General features: G+C 31.3%; 1 protein-coding gene across 4 annotated transcripts in view; it reads right to left on the bottom strand.

Annotated features, from left to right (window-relative positions):
• Positions 1 to 222: 222 nt before the first annotated feature.
• pns (DENN domain containing pinstripe) overlaps positions 223 to 20,829 on the bottom strand; it is a 41,284-nt gene continuing 20,677 nt past the window's right edge. The window contains exons 2-20 of one of the 4 annotated variants that reach the window (XM_076540646.1): positions 11,730 to 11,839; positions 11,130 to 11,350; positions 9,688 to 9,882; positions 8,620 to 9,091; positions 7,966 to 8,102; positions 7,704 to 7,891; positions 7,350 to 7,528; positions 7,065 to 7,276; positions 6,756 to 6,962; positions 6,201 to 6,375; positions 5,752 to 6,016; positions 4,936 to 5,043; positions 4,235 to 4,493; positions 3,889 to 4,153; positions 3,504 to 3,816; positions 3,253 to 3,429; positions 2,917 to 3,127; positions 2,622 to 2,838; positions 223 to 2,555 (exon numbers count right to left, since the gene is read on the bottom strand). In XM_076540646.1, the coding sequence (XP_076396761.1) occupies positions 2,649 to 2,838; positions 2,917 to 3,127; positions 3,253 to 3,429; positions 3,504 to 3,816; positions 3,889 to 4,153; positions 4,235 to 4,493; positions 4,936 to 5,043; positions 5,752 to 6,016; positions 6,201 to 6,375; positions 6,756 to 6,962; positions 7,065 to 7,276; positions 7,350 to 7,528; positions 7,704 to 7,891; positions 7,966 to 8,102; positions 8,620 to 9,091; positions 9,688 to 9,882; positions 11,130 to 11,350; positions 11,730 to 11,839 (3,884 nt within the window). In that variant the 3' untranslated portion in view covers positions 223 to 2,555; positions 2,622 to 2,648. Of the gene's footprint in view, positions 2,556 to 2,621; positions 2,839 to 2,916; positions 3,128 to 3,252; positions 3,430 to 3,503; positions 3,817 to 3,888; positions 4,157 to 4,234; positions 4,494 to 4,935; positions 5,044 to 5,613; positions 5,650 to 5,751; positions 6,017 to 6,200; positions 6,376 to 6,755; positions 6,963 to 7,064; positions 7,277 to 7,349; positions 7,529 to 7,703; positions 7,892 to 7,965; positions 8,103 to 8,619; positions 9,092 to 9,687; positions 9,883 to 11,129; positions 11,351 to 11,729; positions 11,840 to 20,829 lie in introns of all 4 variants that reach the window. The other 3 variants (XM_012288710.2, XM_076540647.1, XM_003704763.3) reach the window with 3 other exon arrangements.

Consider the following 20,829-nt stretch of genomic DNA (forward strand, 5'->3'; position numbering starts at 1 on the left):
CCATATCTTTATTTTTCAATCTCTATTAACACTCACACTTTATAATTTTAAATTAATAATTATTTATTCTCTAAATATAAAAAGTAAATGTAAATGGTAATTAAATATTAAATATTATAATAATAATTAAAATTAGTAATTGTTAAAATTCTACTAAATGATAAATAATGGCAGATTATTATGCAAGTAACAAAATGTTATTCAGAATATCAAAGGAATTCCTTTCTATTTTGACAATCCTTTATTCTACTGTACAATATTACAGTATCTTGTTTTACAATTCGTATATATACAATTATGTTATACGACGGTCGTCTTGTAAAAGATCCTACACGTTACATCAAGCTTTGTAATTTGTCATTTATATACAAACTTGGTAAATCTAATTTTCATAATGAAGAACGACCGAACATGGATAGTGATCAATGGGCATGATTTAAATTCATTAACTGAAATTTATACATAAACTATTTTTGAGTATTACAAATCGAAGCATATGTTGACATCATGTAGAAGAGACATTATGAATCTATTAAAATTAATAAAACAGTAAATTTGTTCGATTACAATTTTTACGAAAAATTATAATGACTCACGACATTGATAAGAAAATATTTTATCCTTTCACATCATTATTTTTTATAAAATAGGTGAAATTAGATTTGTACAATTTTGTCGTCAAAAATTGAATACATAATGTAACTCCAACATGACGACACAACCCTCGCATAAAATATAACAAAAATATAATAAAATAAAGTGCTACGCGTTATTTCAGTCTAGAACAATCACAATACACGTTCCTTGGCTATTTAAAATAACATTCGTCAGTTATTGCTAAAACAACAAAATTTACAATAACTTGAAACTAAACACACTTTTCTACCCTTCCGTAGAATGATCAGATCAGATCATTATGCGAGTATTTCTCATACCTTAGTATTTTGTTAACAATATAAACATGATTATTCAACAGATGAAAATGCCACGTAGTTTTTTAAAGCAACTAATTATACATAATCAACAGATTTTTTCGTGTACTGTACTTTCCTGCATGTTAATATATTGTTTCTCATCCAATTTGTATCTTAGTAAATACAAAAAATTTTAAGGAATAAGATTTAACAGATGACTATTTTATCTTTTCTTAAAATATTACAATATACAGTGCCTTTTAAATTAAAGAAGAAATAAATATTCTGAATTAATGAATATTTCAGATTTAAAAATTTGTAATGTTTTCATGGATTTATATGCAAGGCGATGCTATGAATTATTATATTTGGCCACACAGACGCGAACGGCTCGCAATGACATACGAGTTAATAATGCGGTAGAACGATTTTTATCTATGAACTGTGAATGTTCGTGGAACACTAGCAGTAGAATTGTACTCTGAAAGCTATTTGTTCAAAACATTATTAATAATAATCGATCTACTCCAGTTATCAAGTACATTAAAATCTTAAAGAGCAATCAGTACCGATGCTATGTATTCTGCAAGTTAAAAACCAACTGCCACGCTTGAAAATTTTTAACAAATAATCAAGTTTTTTGGTCCATTTTTTCAATATATACTTAAATATTTTTCACAACGTATTATGTTACTTTAACTTCAAATTTTAATTATGATTGTTTTCCAATTTTCATTAAAAAAAGAAAATTATAAACCGCGTGTAATGAAATAAAATTTTAATTGTTTGTACTTTAAGCTATGTTAATAAAAATAAGAGTTTCGTAACAGTTGCTTAAAAAGGAGTATTAGACAATAGTACAAGCATTTTTTGACAAGTGTAAGAAAACAACGTATAGAAAATAATAAAAATAATATAATACAGATAAATTATTATAAAATTATATATCATAGAATATTTAAATGCAATATAGTTTTTAAAATAATTCGAGATTTAAAAATAATAAAACATAAATTTCTTTCCTATTTACATTTTCTAGGAGAAATTTTTATTCGTCCATGGTTTTTATAACTCAATTAAAAAATTAAATAATGAAACATATAAAATTCGTGTTATCTTTCCGTTTACTTTGTTAGTTGTTGCAATATACGTTGTTAGCGCACTCCTTATGTGTTTGTCGGCTTATGTTCAAGATTGTAGAAAAACTAAATCCTTAATAATAATGACAATATTAATAATACTAATTAGTATAACTAATAGGATCACATCTTTGGTACACGATACGTCTGTTTCAACAAACTCTCTGTTGCTTCCTAACATCTACGGCAAGATGGGCCAAATTAGATAGTTTATCTTTGCACTGAACTCTCATTGTCATAATATCGTAAGCTTTCAGAACAGGGCAAGATCTATGCTTCCATTATCACTCGTGTAATAACTTCCTGTCAAATAGTTTGTCATCTAAAAACGACTATTTTACATTTTGTGTAACAGTCTTCATTTGCATTATTAAATTCCTCTTAACTTCTTAATGATAGGTTTTACAAAGTTACTCATTTTTTCAATATCATAATGCTTATCTTTTCTTCGTTTCATATTATTTAGAATTTGGTAAATTGTGCCGCTTCGAAGAAACATATCCTACGTAAAGAAGTATAATTATAATAATATAAAATCTGAAAAATCAATTATTGTAATATAACTTACCTAGTCGCCTGGAATGTTTATGATAAATTAACATATACTAGAAATCCCATGAGTTAAACTCTTTTCAAGAACAATGTGAAACTCGCTTAATGGTTCAAGAATATGAATGAGGAAATTCAATAATGTCGCATTCCTTAAAAAGGAATTTTCTTCATACATATCCGCCGTAGAACGGGCTTCGCTCATGGGTCGAAGCATTAAATGAAGGAGCTGCTCTCTGAGGTATAAATTAACGATTAGACCCGTAGACACATAAATGACGTATGTCGGAAGCGCATAAGTAATTATGTCTTACCTCGCTGCTAAGCAAATGAACAGCTGAAACTTCCCATCTTTCCCAAGAGTTTGACTGAACATGTTAATCTGATCGATAAGGTGAGAGTAACATCTTAGAGTTGTAAATCTTTGATTGTTCGCTGAATGAACTCTCCTATCTCGGTTCAATCTTTGAGAATATTCGTCCATTTCCTCCAACAAAAATATTTCGAAGTTTTCCTTCACGCGTACTGGAAAGAAAATTTGAAATGTCACTATATTCCATTAGAAGTAATATTGTCATAACCCACTTATGTGTATGCATAATACACATATATCTTGTAATTAAATTTTATTAATATGAATGATGACATACAAAGATAATCCCACACATAGAAGTTCCTCCCAAATATCCTTTGATTTTTAAATCCAAATAAAAATATTTGTTCTAACGATGGTACAAGACCTCCCTCGCCACAAAGCAATGCTGTCAAGGAACCATCTTGACATTCTCTTCTATAGTGAAATTTGACAATTGCGTTTACAGATTCGCCTATAATTAAATGTTACTCTTTATTTTTTATGTTACATTATTTGAATTAATGAAGATATTTCAGTGAGACTTACCCAACATATGTTGCAATTCAACTTGAGATAATATTGGACGTCTAGGTATACTAGGAGATCTACATCTTGGTGGTGTTGAACATGTCTCAACTAATTCTTCACTATCAATACTACGAGGTACTAGAGCACCTACTAATAACCTTTCGGTAGAACCATCATCAATGCCTCTACCAAGCCATCTACCACAAGGAAATTTGAACGTATGCCCTGTGACTTCGTTTCTTACTACAACATGTTCCACCATCCATTTAGGTGAAAGACCTGTATTGTCATGACCTATACGTAATGTAGAAAGTACTCCCAAATTTTTGTGCTAAAACAATAATTATAAGGTTATGAAATACTTATATTTGAACAACATTTAGTATGTTGGCTAAGAACGTACATGAAACACAAATTCCAATGCTCCCTTGGGAATCGGAACAGGGTTTGTTTCACACAAAGTGCCTGAGATAGCAATCCAACTGTTAGCTGAAGTGGTAGCTGCACTTGCTTTTCGACTAGGAAATATAACCACCCTATATGGCAGTTTCGTGGTCGGATAATTATTAGTGAAACAGAAATAATCAACTGCATTCAATGTCAGAAGATGATAAAGAAACTGTTCCTTTTCTTCTTCACAACGTAAAAAAGCAGAACGCTTGTATTGACTTCTAAAAAGTAACAAAGGAGTCAAAATAACTTTAAATGACATATAAAATATGTAGTTTATTAAGGGTTTATGGACTAACCTTAATAACCTGGTATCTGACAACAGAGTTTTCAAATGACGAGAAAGGAGTTTCTTCTCAAGTGCCAATCGAACCCAAGCTCTAGCATATCCAATGTGGGTTTTGATATCGGTCATGGCTTGCACGTTTCGGATATCAAAAAGCAAAGAGTCAGGTAAAGGCCTCAGATGTTCAGGACCAATTTTCCTATCTCCAGGAGATTTATGTTTATCTGTCCCACGTGTAGGTGAATCAATTTCCAATGCCAAATTTGGTAGATCTATCCATAAAAAGAACCAAATTAGATAGGAAACTTAAAGAATATTTATCCTTCACACAGTTGAAAAAGTATTTCCATAAATGCATGCAAATAATAACGCCATGCTTTGAACAAAAACATAACGCATGCACTTTGTAAACAAATCACAAAGTACACTCTTCTTTTATGGTATACGATCACATTATACATGCTAATTTTCCAAACATTGTATCCTGGCATGATAAATGTAATTTGTAATACATAGCTTTTGAGCAATGATATTTTGTAATGAAAATACATAAATAAATGAATTTTAGATTAACTCTGATTTAAATATGTATGCATAAAAAGATTTTTACTCTCAACACCCATGCGGTTTTTGATGTCTATGTAAAATTTCAAATGTATTGTTAGAATAAACGCTAATGGATTTCTTTTGTGGCAAGCCAATGTCAAGGCTTACCATTAAAATTCTCCTTGATATAAGAAGCAATTTCAAAAATATTTCTGCCCTTTAAGGTGGAAATTAAACGGTCCGGTAATCCAAAAAAACTATTTGTAGATTTCTTGGCTAGTAGCGAAAAGAAAATGAAATACAAATAAAAATCAACTGAAAAAGAAACTACTATGTATTTAACAGAATGTTACGACTCAAAAAGTAACATTAGATATAAAATTATAATTTTATAAAGGAATAGTAGAACTGAACTAATAAAAACTTTTGCAGCAAAGTATTTTTGAACAAGAATAGTTAAGAATAGAACTTTTCGAGTTATAACATGACTATGAACACAAAATAATGGATTCAAATGAACATTATAATTTAAATAAAATAAATTTGTGCAAAGAAATGTAATGATAATTTTATTTTTACAAAATAAAACTCTACCGAATATGTACTGTATTTATAAATAATACTTAACAGCAGTAGAATATGTAATTGTGAAAAATAAATAGTTTCTAAGCAGCCAAACATACTTGTTGAAATATGATGCAGTTCAGCAATAAACATGTAGAATGATTTAAATAATTATTTATCCATAATGTGTCACTTACAACTAATACAGTGCAGAGTATCTACGTATCAGAAACTAATCTCTACTTTTTTAACACTTTATTTGAAATAAAATAAGACACGTACAATCGAGTCGTTTCCGCAGCACGCACCACGCTAACGCTGCATTTCCAAATATCATAAAATTCAATAATCTTTGTGTTCTCGAAAATGAAACATGATTGTGCAGCAATATTTGATGAGAACTAACAAACTTTCACTTACCAGGAGAAAGAAAATTAGGATCTATGGGTTTACTCGGATCGTTACACTCTTCCAGTGCTTGATACATGGTAAGGTGTGACCAAAGAGCGCTTTTTCCTTGCTTATTTTGCAATCCGTGACTCCAAACTCGTTCCAAAAGATCACACAAACTGGCGACCAACGTATTTTCTTCCACGTCGGATAACGATTCTCCACCATGACCTAATGCAACAGCTTCAGAACCCATCTTCTCTACTAACATTCTTTTTGTTTTTGACTTGCAATCCTTAAAATAGGAAAACGTAAATTTAACGTATTTTCTTGTTACTGGGGATAGCTTCATAGTAAATGAATATACCATTTTTCGACAACACATTTCTAATTTTTTAAATAAATTATAAATCTCAGAAAAATATATTCTATAATATTCTCATATGTTTAATCGACGGATTTCTGTTTCTTGATTGTACCTTGAGCAATTTTTCAACAAACGTCCAGTTAGCTTGCGCTATCAAGGCTGGACTCATGTCTGCTGAGAGCTTGGTTTGTGGTCGAGGCGATTGAGTTTCTTGAGGTGCCGTTGTTTTACCGTTCGAGTCCATAGATTTCATTTTATACTTCCATTGAGTCTGTCCTCTTCGACTACTGTTAAGTATAAAATGTTAATTAGAATTATTTTTAAAATCCTTAAAAATATAGTTACATAACATACAAGAGAATAAAAATAATACTGACTTACAATATTCTCAAATCAATAAAAACTAATTTTTTTTACATTAATTAAGCTTCAGTAACTAACAAAGATAAGTTGTAAATTCTATTTCAAAGATTTTTCTAAACTATAACAAAATAAGGGATAGTAATATATTTATACAAACTTATTACACATGCGTAATGTTGTTCAATTTCTTACCGAAGTATACTACACGTAAGCAGGAAAAAGAACAATAAATGTCAATATTTTTCAATTTAGTATAAGAATATCTGTTTTATAAATGTTAATGTTTTTACACTCAAATATATACCTTTGAGCCGGTTCCTTGTTTAAAGCAACGATGTCTAGCAGCGGGAAACTTCTAAAATACGCCGCTCTATGAGGAAGAATCTCTGTGGGTGGGTTTGTTTCAAAATCCACATTCGTTAATCTTTGCTCCAAAACTTTCTGGGACTCTTCTATACTAGAACACGGCTCGTAACGTGTTGACCGTATGATACCCTCGCCAACTTTTTTTCTGTAACAAATAAAAATAGTAAACACTGTAGAAAGATTATGGTGTAATGTTATTAATCGATTTTAAAAAGATTATTTAATATTTTTATTTGCCTGTACTTACCTTAAGAGAGAAATTCTTTGATCAAAAACCCGTATGTTGAAGTCTAACTCACTCCACGTTGACATAACTTTGCTATCGACCAGAGAAGCAAACATTTGTGTTTCCAGGAATCTCGACAGAAATGGCAAATGCTGCGTGGGTTGATCGGATAAAAATGTGGCTTTATCAAAAACATGCATACTATCCCTGTTATTTAGCCACTCGTCCTTATCCTGCAAAACAAAATTATTTTTTTTTAATACAGTTTTGTGATACGACATGAATTACACAAATAATATATCGTACCTGGCTTGGCTGAATAACGAAATGTTCATAGCTAGAAAAAATCTGTACAAAACGATTCAAAAAAATCTCTCTAATGGCATTATTGAACATAAGCATCTCCTGGTACTCTTCCTGAGGCGTGAGTATTTGTTCCTTAACATTATTATCTTCAACCGACTCAATATCTTCTACGTTTACCCCTAAAAAAAGTTTTTTTTTTAACATAACATATTGCATATTTCATAAGATATTGTTATATATATATAGATGTAAGATGTAAGTACATGTATAGATGTAAGAAAAGTAGTTAAATAATCGTAGTTCTGTTGGAAGTGAAGAAAACTTGTTTTGGTATTTTTGTTAATCAGAATATACCTGTCCTTTTAACGATATCTACTATCCTCTGCAAAGTGTCAGATTGCGGAGTCGGTTCCGGCCGATCCCAATCCAATACGTCATGTAACGAATGTTTTCTTCGAGGAAGATGGAATCCAGAACCAGGAAGCGTCAAACTACTTGTCATGATGTCGCCGTTATAATGATTTATGACCATATTATCAGTCCTGGAAGAAAGTTTAATTCAGAAATGTATATCAAACGAAGAAGAGAAGCCGAATAGGATAATGTTTGAACTTACTTTCCTGTAAGTGGTACTTTGTACTTGTTTAAGAGAGCTCTAATTTCAGAAATGAATTGCATCTTATGAGGAAATACGGGTAACTCTTCTGGAAATTGACTACTTTGCTTATCTATATCTACATAACAAAGATTTGCCTGTAATTAAAAAATGTAATGTCAAAAATTTATAAAGTTATGAGTTATAAGTTATAAAATTAACACTTTACTCTGAATTAAAATAAATGTTCCAGCAGAAACTAACATTTATTTAAACTACGAATATGACAATTATTTTTTGTACTTTTAATAATCTTTTTACGGTATAAAATGCAGTCTCACTATAAGGTTTCTATTTATATGGCCTGATCAGCAAACGTACTTTCATACATATTTCCAAATTTTTTAATTAAAAATCTAAGAAAGTTAAAAGCTTAGTTCTAGTTCATAATTCATCCGTGGTCACATAACAAAACAATATTGTACAATGTCTAATTATTCTATAGTATATTAATATTATATAATAAATCTTTTCCACGATGTTTCCCGCGCTTAGAACCTCAATCATGGCCATATAGCGAGACGGTAATTATTTCTTTTCACAATAAATTCGATTAACGGCTATTTTCAGAAAGAAAATTTAATAACCATCAAATTGGAAGGAGATAACACTCACTTCGCTAGCAATTTTCAGTACACCGCCCTCGCTTTGCGCGTGCAAGCCCATTATAAATGGCACAGGCGCGTCCAAGAAATGATGTAAACTGGCGGGCAATATCGGCACGTATACATGTTGCCAAGAAAATGGAAAGAGAAGCGCTGTTATACACTCGGACACCACCATCAACTTATGGAAATCTGAGCTCCTAAGCAACACTTGATTCTCCAATAACACACACGTGAACAACTGAATAACGCAATCAGCGCCAAGCCATGTGAACATATCTTTCAGGGGGTAATCTAACATCGGTAACTCCTGCGATGGTGTTGGCTGATGTATCACCAATTCCAATGGTGATTTTGCCGGTTCATCGTTGGGAACAAAGAACTTTAACGACTTTCCAGGCAATGGTACCGGTACGTTGTAAAGGAGACTGTATACGTAGGATTCTAAACTAAGACCAGGTCCTGGATGTCTAGGAACACATCTGAAAACAAGTACAAATCAATTAATTTATAATCTACCTTACTTTATAAATTTAACTTCAATAATTTAACTAAAGTAAAATTTATAATATACAATAGTTCACAACATACAACTACTATACTCAGTTTGTTTTTTCTTAGTATCCCTAATATAATATATTCAAGTATACTTTAGAGTTCAAGCATAATAGGATCAAATGTATTTCATTCATTCACACATTAGCTATAGCATACAGAATATGTAATAGAAAAATAACTGAGAACATTGTTCCTAACATTTTCAAGGTCATTACAATTAGTAATATGTATCTATTTCTATAGAAATAGTTATTTTTAATTAACAAAAAGTGATACTCTAAAGAACTTAAATTTTCATATACATATATACACTTTTTAATCTGCACAACCCAAATTGTAAAACTTTCAGAACGGTAGTTCCGTGTTAGTATTTAATGTATGGTAGCATCTAGTGTTAGCAGCTGCTTCAGTCTGAAAGTCCTGTTGATGATGAACGTCGTCTCTCAGAACGGTTTTCCACATTATCAAGCCAGACGACAATGGCACGTCGTTAAGATGATAATCTAGGAGGTTTACTTACTTGTAGAGATTAGTGAGGAACGTTTTCGCGGCATGAAGGTAAGGCTGCTGGCATAGCAAAGATATCGATTTAGTCACTAGCAGCTTGTCTTTGGTAGAGTCATAGTAGCCTAACGCAGCGCTCGGTGAATGCGCTGATAGCTTGAAATGCCGTGGCAACGATCGCGTGTTATGTCCATCCTGGCCTTTCCTTACCCTGAAAATGTAATCATATTAGAGACTTTCACGCATTACACGTCGTTGCACGCTAGTCTGTGATGAACTCTAAAAATGAAGCATGATGGACATCGACCTCAGATCAGTCGCGACGAAATGAAAAGATTATAGGGTTTCAGATAATTAAATTCTTCATTTCAGTCCATCTACAATTGAAGATTCATTTTTAACCGAATCTTTAATTAAGAATTAAATTGAAATCATTCTAGCGATTTTGTAATTGAAAGTTAAAATTAAATTTTTAATTCGAACTTGCCATATTAAAGATTAATATTAATTTTGATGGATAGCTTTAATTTGATGATTAGCTAATAATTAATGTACAATTATTAATTGAAACTTGTTGAATTTAATTAAGAACTACAATTTTTTAATTGATTTGTATCTAAAACATTTATTAATAACATCAGAAACAAGCTATTTAAAATGATAATGTTTCCACTCCCTGTATACAGTGTTTTTAGAAAGGTTCGTTCAAACTTATATTATGTATTACTATGGCCAAGAAGATGAAAAGAGTTCACATAAATAAATGTCAGAAAATGCTGTATTGAAAAGATGTGCTTTTAAAGATATTTATGATTTACAGTTACAGAAAATGTTTGGAAATTCCAGTATGCAATAATACAGGAAAAATAAGATTCGCTGATATCAAGAATTTATTATAACATCTATCATCTTTTTCGAACGAATAGAAACACTTCGGCGACCGCCAACCGAAATTGTAATACACACGTATCATATGATTACCCGAACAGCATCGAAGGGATACGAAGTTACCCGACGTGCTATTCGTTCGTTTACCGCGAATTTTACTACAGAAATACGTCGTGTTAGGTTTCATTTTTACCGAGAAAATGACATCAATACGTTGGAAATGGTTTCATAACAAAAAATCAAACAAAGTATCATCCTTGCATTCCCACCTACTGTTAGGTTTTGTTTGTTTATGTTCTGTCGTTTTCGTCGTTTTCTTTTCTACGTTTTGGGAACTTTGACAATTTTTAGAGATTAGAAATGAAGAGTACAGCCATTTCTGTAAGCTTGAAGCACCAATTTGGTATGTTGTATGATTTATTGTATTGTGATGTAGTCGCATCAGATTCTCAACTTTTTTAAATCCACCGGTTTATATACAAGACGTAATAAATATTTGGAGATAGCCTGGAGGCGACAGTGTACCAAGAGAAGATACAGGGAGATAAACAAAGTTAGAAGACGACTCACGTTGGTGGTGTACCGTTTTGACCGCTGCTCAGTTCCGTGATATGCATCGCCTGCAGGGTTTGCATAGCCGCGCATATCTTTCGATTCCGGCACTCCTCGTAGAAAACAAGGCTGAACCCGTACGTTCTGTGACCGTCTTCCTTGGTAAGTACGAACGAGTGGAACGTCGGTTCTACAGAGTGTTTCTGTGTTCGGAATCTCAGGCCGCTCGGTAAGCAGAGCTGCAAAAGATTGAATATCTAATGAACACAGACACGTTGCTGTACACACATACATATGCACACATATGACACAATTTTTTTTCTTTTTTTTCATCCGCAACTGGGACGATAACGTGTACACCGTTGATTGCGGAATGTATACTGGGTGACCCATTTGAAGTGAACCATGCAACTTCTAAAGTATTTCCTATTGAAATTTTGAAATTTCAAGCTTAGCAACAGATTTATTGAAAGCCAAAATATAAACTGGAATTTTCCACGTTGATTTTAGCATAATATCGAAGTAAGCAATGGGTTCATCAAAATATATATATTCCCCAAAACTTGTGCTTTTGAATTGTTGAATTATATTAAGTAAATTAAATGTTTTTTAGCATACCATGCAGACAGCGTGTTCGTCGAAAGGGTTCCATGGTACAGAGACCGGATAATGTCCTAAAACTTTGCTTTTGTATGCTCGGTCCAAAGGAGTACATTGCAAAGAGTCCCCTGAAACAAAAAGTCATAATATTTTGTTATTAATTAATTATTCAAAGTTTCATGTATTTAATGTATAAATTTTTATTTCTTGAAATTTATTCATTTTTTTGGACATTAATTATTATAATTATTTAATAATTATTTTCATAATTTATAATATTTATATATTAACAATATAAGTGTATACATATGTAGAATTATTGTAATTATTGTATATACATATATTATAAATTATATACAAGTAAATAATTATTAATATGTATATTTATATAAATATTAATATTAATATTATTCATATTAATAAATATTAATATGCAATATTATGTATTAATAGTACACATTTATTTAGGTGTACATAATTTCACAATTTTAATAATAATATAAGTTTAAGCTTAATTTTACTAATTAGTAAATTAATTTATAAATAAATTCTCATAAAAACTGAAAAGTGTGAAGTTTAAACTCTATTAAATTAAATTAAAATTATGACATCCATAAAATTGTACCTAATTTTTAATTAAAACAAAATGTAATTAAGCTGAAAAAGTAATAATTAATTATGCGTAAGTAACACATTCAAAGTAAATAGACACATGCTTTCAATTTGCATCTCAATCTTTTATCTGATAATTGCATCACTCAGAAACGAAACTTGATAGCGTGACATTTATAATCAAAAGCAACACGCAACGCAAATGATGAGCAGTAATGCTCGTTAAGGATAAACCGAGACCGTGACCTTTCGGTCAAGTGCTTAAAGCTTAGAAGCATACAGTTTGTGCAGCTTAAAAATTCAACTTTATAGTAAACATGTTTTCCATATCACCACAGTATAGTATCCAACAACGCTCCAACAATATTTATAAGTATTAATAACGTTAAAATTTTCGCAATATTCGTAAATTTCTATTCAAATTAAACTTGTCAGTATACATTATTCATGCAATAATACTTCTTCCTTTCAAGGAATACGAACTAGTATGAATGGATTCGAATAACAAAATAGAATTACGGTGAAATAACGAAATGCAAAAACTATGCATTTTTGTATTGCATAAGTACAAAATTAAACTCCATTCGCATGAATGCACGATTCTTTCCCGTCGCGTAGTCGGAACGCATCTCACAAGAAGGCGGCCGCCGGAAACGCGACTGGCGCAGCTGCCAATTTCTTTTACATATAAGATACTCGTCTTAAATTTACTAGACATACATTAGAGATGATATGTTCACTATATTCCAATAATGATTAATTTATTAATTTAGAGTTACACATAAACTATGATAATGTTTAAAGAGACGAGTATTTTAGATGTTGACAATTTTCTGAAATGCCTATAAACGGATTTTTGCATTTTCCAACAGAACTATCCTAACCTAACTGATACCTAATCAGATCTAACTAAGACCTAACCTAAATATAACCCACCCCTAACCAGGGTCTAACACGCACCTAATCTAGGCCCAACCTACACCTAACTTAATCTAACCTAAACCTAACCTAGACCTAACCCAACCTAACCTATATCTAAGACGACCTAACCTATGCCTAATAAGATCTAATCTGATCTAACTTATACTATCTAATATAGATCTAATTGAATCTAACTCTAACGTAACTCGATTTTATATGGATCTAACCCAATCTAACCCAATTTAATCTAGATCTATCCCAATCTAACCCAATTTAATCTAGACCTAACCCAACTGGCTTAGACTAACTCCACCTAACTTAGATCTAACCTATGACTAAACCGACCTAGTATTCGTGTAACTATGCTTAATCAGACCTAACCTATACTTAACTGGGTACAAGTTAAGATAAGTATAAATTAGGTTAGTTTAGATATAGGTTTTATAATTAATATTAATAAATTCATAATAAAATTGAATTACGTTCATAAAATCCATATAAACGTTCATGAATTGAAGAAGAAAATTAACATCTTTTAATAAGTTCACCATATACAAATACAAAAAATTCAACAGTTAATCAGCATTCTCTCATTTCGAAATCAAAATTACAGCAATCCGCCAGATTCTTTCCATCCATCACACAATAAAATTTTAACGAGGTCCAAGAAGAATTTCTAAAAATTTTCTCGACAACGGCCTTCTAGCAAAAGATAATTAGTCCTCGTTCTTCAAGGAAGATTTAAGTCGGTCAAACATTCCAAGGGAACATTGTGACATGCATACGGGTAGAAAAAAAAATAATCCCGGTTTAAAGGGGAACATGTTCCAGTAACCGAGCCGCGTGTATTCACTCCAGTTTGCACATTGTTCACAGCTTAAACACTGCCTAAGCGCATCGAGTAAAGCTGTAACTTTGAACGCACATGGACACACACGGAAAAAAATACAGAAGAAAAGCGTTTCCTTCTTTTCTGCAAAAAATTAGAATCTCTCCAACAGCAACGTCGGCAACTTGTTATTGAACGTGGTACATATCCCAGAGCAACTCGACCTGAATGAGACTGTTGAAGTCTTGGCACGGTTCCAGCTATCTCGTGTACAACGAACACAACAGCACCCTTGTACGGGGTTAATCGTTCATGATCGAACCACCCAAGGAGACAGTGAAATGTATACGATGTAGACTCGTCCAGCGAGAATAATTACATGGAGAAATAATTAGATACGGATACAGCTTTCGGAAGGTACAGCAGCGTTCAAAACTTTTGCATGCCTACTGTATTTGTGCGCTGCAGCGAAGAGTTACGAAGGATGGTAGTAGTGACTTGCGGCTTTACGTTGGAAGTACAATCTTCAAATAAAGTACAAAATCTCCAAATTGTTAGATTACAAAATTTTTAATTTACATTTAAACGTGTGGTTTTTCAAATATTAAAATTTCCAAATTTCCAAAATCCAAAATTTTCAAATCCAAAAATTACCAAATTCCAAAATAACCAAATTCCAAATTTTCCGGACTGCAATTTCCAAAATTCCAAATTCCCCAAATTTAAAATTCCCCAAATTCTAAATTCCCCAAATTCCAAATTCCCCAAATTCCAAATTCCCCAAATACCAAATTCCCCAAATTCCAAATTCCCCAAATTCCAAATTCCCCAAATTCCCCAAATTCCAAATTCCCCAAATTCCTCAAATTCCAAATTCCCCAAATTCCAAATTCCCCAAATTCCAAATTCCCCAAATTCCAAATTCCCCAAATACCAAATTCCAAATTCCCCAAATACCAAATTCCCCAAATTCCAAATTCCCCAAATTCCCCAAATTCCAAATTTCCCAAATTCCAAATTCCCCAAATACCAAATTCCCCAAATTCCAAATTCCCCAAATTCCAAATTCCCCAAATACCAAATTCCCTAAATTCCAAATTCACCAAATTCCAAATTCTCCAAACACCAAAATCTCTATATCGCAAATTTCCCAAATTCCCCAAATTCCAAAATTTCCAAATTTGAAAGTTTCCAAATTTCCAAAATTATCAAATTTTTTAAATTACTAAATTCCAAAATTTTCAAATTTCCAAAATTACTAAATTCCAAAATTCAAAAATGTCGTCTTTAAAAATCAAACAAATTGCAAATACCCAATACATATAGAAACTTCAAAATACAAATAGAAATTATAGTAAAAATACAAACAAATAGTCCGACACAGAATAATATACATTACTATACATCATTAAAAAGAATAAAAATTAATTAATCATAATTGACTCGCAGTATAATTAATGAAATTATAAATCGTACATATATCTTGTCTTTTATAATTACATTCTTCTATTGTACCTTCACAAAATCTTCTAAATTTTTCTCTAATCAAATTTTTGGAATAGAAAATATTTATTTATCATAATTTAAGAATTAAAAGATCTCTTAAAAATGGTTAGAATTAATAATGTACAATTAATAACACTAAAATTTTTGTATCTCCATTTACCTTCATTAAATTCACACTTGAAATCAACACGTCAGATATAACAATATTAAATTTACACATATATATTTAATTAAAAATTCTCTATACTAAAAACTTTAAATATTTTCACTCGCTCTCCGATTTAAAGTGAGAAGTATTTAGTTACAGTTTAAATGGAACGTGAGATCAAAGAGGCATCTTTTTTAAAAAAAACACACATCGTGTATTCTAGAATTTGGAAAGGTTACAGAAAAGAGAGGAAAAAACGTGAAAGAGTTGAAGTGTGAGAGCTCTACAGTCAGAGTGACTTGTAGAGGTTGCAGAAAGTACTCCACTTGCATTTGAAGTGGCAGCTAATTTTTTGAATCGTTTGTTCTCACATATTTTTTAAACTTTTGTGAAAAAATTAGAAGAACAGATCTTACCGACTCTGCTGCAAATATTAATTTCTCAATTTTATATTCATTAGAAAGCTCTCAAATTTAAAATTTGTAATTTTTGAAATTTTTTTAGATTTCTTAAACTGGTCAAATATCTAAGCTTTTTAAATTTTTTAATTTTTTAAAATTTTCAAATTCTCAGATTTCTCAAATTTTTCAAGTTTCTCAAATTTCTCAAATCTCTAAATTCCTCAATGTAGAAACGTGAAATTCTCCCCGCCCCTACCATTCCTTCACGTTCCGAGCACTTCGATTGCCCGCAAGCTCTTCAGCAGACCACCGCTGCCCATAATCGTTCTAAACCAAAACCACCTATCACAAAATGTATGCACAGAAACCATACTTGCACCGTGAAAGAGTAAATCCTTGAAAAGTGAACGAGCACTCGAAGCCGAGTGGTATAACAAGCAATCTTGAAAAATCTGTTGCAACCCCGACACGAAAGTCATCCACGGGGAGTACAAAACGTTTGCATAATTCTTCCGGTCCAGACAGCGTTTTTTCTCCCGGGGAAGATATACGTGTCCGTCTTATCGTGGCATCTTCTGTTCCTCGCGGAAATATTGCACGTTCGTTCGAACACTTTTGGCATCTTTCCCTACCGAAATTACTGGAGGGCTGCTGCACCAGCCATGACAGTTATCATTGGCAATGCAACACCGTAAAAACCTTTATTTCCTTTAGGCTGGATCGAAGGAAGGTTACGTGACGAGGGTTTCTGTTGCTCTTCGTCCCCTCCCGAGGAAACACCCGGCCTTTTTCGACCACAATTTCGTCCGATTGTCCTGGGAAGAGCTTCTGGATGAGTTCTCATTCTGTTCGGCTATTGTGCATTCCACTTTTACTCTTTTGCTTTTCCTTACTCGTTATTCTTCTTGAATACGGGCAGCTGCGATTACTTGAGTCTGCTACATTTTTTATGCAAGTTTTCGGGTGTTAACCATAGAATTGTAAATTATTGTTTGGGCATATAGAAGGCGTTATGTTAGTTTTGAATGCAGGCAGCTGCTATTGAGTCTGTCATATTTTTTATGCAACAAATATTTGGATGTTAACTATAGTTAACACTTTTTAAAATTATTGTTTAAGAGGATTTTAAGGATTTTAAATTATTGTTTAAGCATATACCATAAGATTGATTTAAACCATGCGATGGGTTAACACTTTACCCTACATGTCACATATGTGGCACTGCAAGTGGAATGTGATAAACCAGACTCGTATTTTTACTGCAATTCAATATTGTCTTCAATGCTAATTTCAATTTGTATCATCAAGGATCTGAAGGCAAACTTGCCTAACATTTTAATATTCTTCAATTGTGTTAACGTTGTAGCAATAATTAGGTGTGCATAGCGCGACTGTCTAGAAAATTATAGGTTAAGGAGTTAACCTTGCTGTACAATTTATTTACCAGATGCATCAAGACTATTCAAAGAAAATTAAAATGTATTTTATATTCGGATACTTGACTAAATTTACGAAATTATAGTTGCACCTAAATTTCAAGTTGAAGAGTATTTAAGCAAGATCAAAGTATCACATGTGATCACATTTGAACTGTGAGTGCGTTTGAACCTTGATAATCTGTAATGTGTCGGAACTAAAGCTACAATATTTAAAAAAAGGTTGAAATGTGATGTCAATTTTGTATACAGCAATCCTTGACGATGAAAATTATAACTGAACTCCAAATAAAAACGTATTAACTTGAGTAAGAAGTCATATGTTGAAGTCACGTTAAAGCGTGAGTCACGTATGGGATAAGGGGTTGAAATATCTGGGTACCATAATCTTGCTCTCCACATCAAAAGCCAAAATTTTTGGAATAATCATTTCCAACAAATATGTCGACAGTTTATGAATTATGGTTATGAACTTGTTCACTGGTTATTGTAGTACACTTAATTGGAAGTAATCAAACGGTCACAATTACTGCGCCCCGTTCGAGGAACCAGCTGGAAGATTAACTTCTCTCGGTGACTTTAATTACCACTATCAACTGCTGTACCGGCTAATCTCCGTTTGGAAATTCTGTGAACGAAGTAATGACGATAATCCAATAGACCGTGCAATTTGGCATTCACTGGCCTTCGGATATTTGCTGTGAAGTACGTCTGTTAACTCGTGTACGAGTTTTCTACTCTTATAAATAACGTTGTCTAACAAATTTTAAGTTATTATTGACTTGAATAAAATTTATTAAATTTTAATTTTTCTTTTTTTTATTTATATACAGAATGTAATTTACATACAGGGTATTTTTGAAATGGTAAAAATGGCTGAATCATCGTGGAAAAGTAAATAAAAATTATGGAATAAAATTTGTTACATAACTTTTAATGGAAATTGAATTTGAACATTTTTAAGTACTTTTAAAAACGTTCACAGTGTAAAATAATAAAATTAACAAATTTCTTAATTTTGCAATAAACAAATATAACACAATAATTATACTTATTAATATTTTTAAAATAAGTTTATTATTTTACATTACTTGATTAGGTTTTAGTATCACTAATAATGCTATGAAAAATGATAACGAACTTTAGTAGTATTTTAGATTTATTTATTTAATAACATTCATTAATTCTCGGAGTAAAAGTTGCTGCATTTTATGTGAACAAATTTTTTTTACAGTTCGCACTGTACAAACTCAGTTTTTTTTTAAAATGCAGCGACGAGGAAAAATTGTATTGTATATTTTTCTTTTATTTTTTCATGTAAATTCACTGTCGTTTCAATTGTACCCTGTGTATATTTGTTTTTTTTCTGTTTGTGAAACTATACCAGGATTATCAATTATCAGAACTAACAAGGAAACATATCGAATCAGGACACAACGATTTTAATGAAACTTATGTGAAAGATAGTTCTCAAGAAAATATTTGACATGTATTTTTTTATTGGCTATCGTTCACATTGAAGGGGTGAAAATAGCCCTCAAAGTTAAGGGCTGAAATCATATTTTGTAGTAATTAACAAGAGTTAATATTAAAAAATCGGTAATTAACAAGGGTTAATATTAGAAAGTCAATAATAAACAATGAAAAATATCAATAAATTAAAAATGTTCTTTTGTCCTCTCAAAGTTTGATCTTAAATCTTTGAATCAGTGAGGTATTATATTACTGAGCTATCGCCCAGATTGCAGTTAGTAAAGTTCTAGCCGGAGAAAGCACCTACACGTTTCCTATACTGCAAATTATACACTTCTGTCATTGGCGAACTTAATTGACCGGAGAAAATTGTACGGTGATTGCTTAGTTAAACGATGGGTGCTGTCTGCGCCCTCGACTTGAACGAAATCTATCGTTTCCTTCGATTGTCTCGCACGAACTTTGGTGTCTATCTAATTTACATTTCTTTTGCGTTTATTGTTCAGGTACAAAAAGCTGGTTAAAGAAGGAAAAATCGAAGAATGTGAAGTTGCAGAAGGTTGAACAAGAGAGTGTAAAATAGAAGTAAAGAAAATAAAAGTGAGTGAAACAAAATCGAAGAGAGAATTGAATAGAACAGAACAAAAGAAAATAAAATTGAATAAAACAGAAGGAAAGCAAAGAAAATTGACTAAAATAAAATCGAAGAAAATGATACTGATTAAACTGGAATTAAAGAAAATAAAATTAAATAAACTACAATTAAAAAACATAAAATTGATTAAACCAGAATGAAAGAAATGAAAGAAAATAAAAAATTAACTAAAACAAAATCAGAGAAAATAAAATTGACTCAAACAAAAACAAAATCAAACAAAATAATATTGACTACAACCGAATGAAAGAAAATAAAATTGAATAAAATACAACAAAAAAAAAAAAAAAAAAAATCGACTAAAACAGAATCAAAGAAAATAAAATTTAATGAAATAGAACTGAAGTACGATAAAGAAAATGGAATTGAATAAAGAAGAATAAGAGGAGAATTGAAAAAGTAAAAATCCCAGAGGGTAAAATTGCAAAAGTTACAATTGAATGAGGTAGAGTTTAAAAAAGTACAATGAAACGAAATAAAATTCGAAGATAAAATAGGGGTAGTAAAAGAGTTAAAATCAAAGAAGATAATATTAAAAAGAGCTAAAAAAAAGTAGAATAGAAGAATTAAAGAAGGTATAATTACAGAGGGTAAAACTGCAGAAGTTACAATTGAACGAGGTAGAATCGAAAAAAGTACAATTAAGGAAGATGTAATTGGAAGGCTAAATAGGGGTAGTAAAAATGTTAAAATCAAAGAAGATAGCATTAAAAAGAGATAAAAGAAAGTAGAACAGAAAGAAAATTAAAGAAGGAGAAATCAAAGAGGGTGAAACTCCAAACATTGTAATTGATCGAATTAAAATTTTAAAAGCTGACAAATCATCAATCTGAAATTTAGTTAAAAAATAGGTGTAGTAGAAGTGTTTAAGTCAAAGAAGATGGTATTAGAAAGAGGTAAAAGAAGTAGGACAGATAGAAAATCAAAGAAAGAGAAATCAAAGAGGGTGGAAATTCAAAGGTTACAAGTGACCGAACTGATATTTTAAAAGGTACGATCAACAAAGCTTAAATTTGGAGAAAAAATAGAGGTACTGAAAATGTTAAACTCCAAGAAAATAGTGTTAAAAAGAGATGAAAGAAAGTAGAACAGAAAGAAAATTAAAGAAGGAAAAATCAAAGAGGGTAAAATTCCAAA

This window comes from Megachile rotundata, chromosome 15, assembly GCF_050947335.1.
Source record: "Megachile rotundata isolate GNS110a chromosome 15, iyMegRotu1, whole genome shotgun sequence".
In the NCBI taxonomy this organism is placed as follows: Eukaryota; Metazoa; Arthropoda; class Insecta; order Hymenoptera; family Megachilidae; genus Megachile; species Megachile rotundata.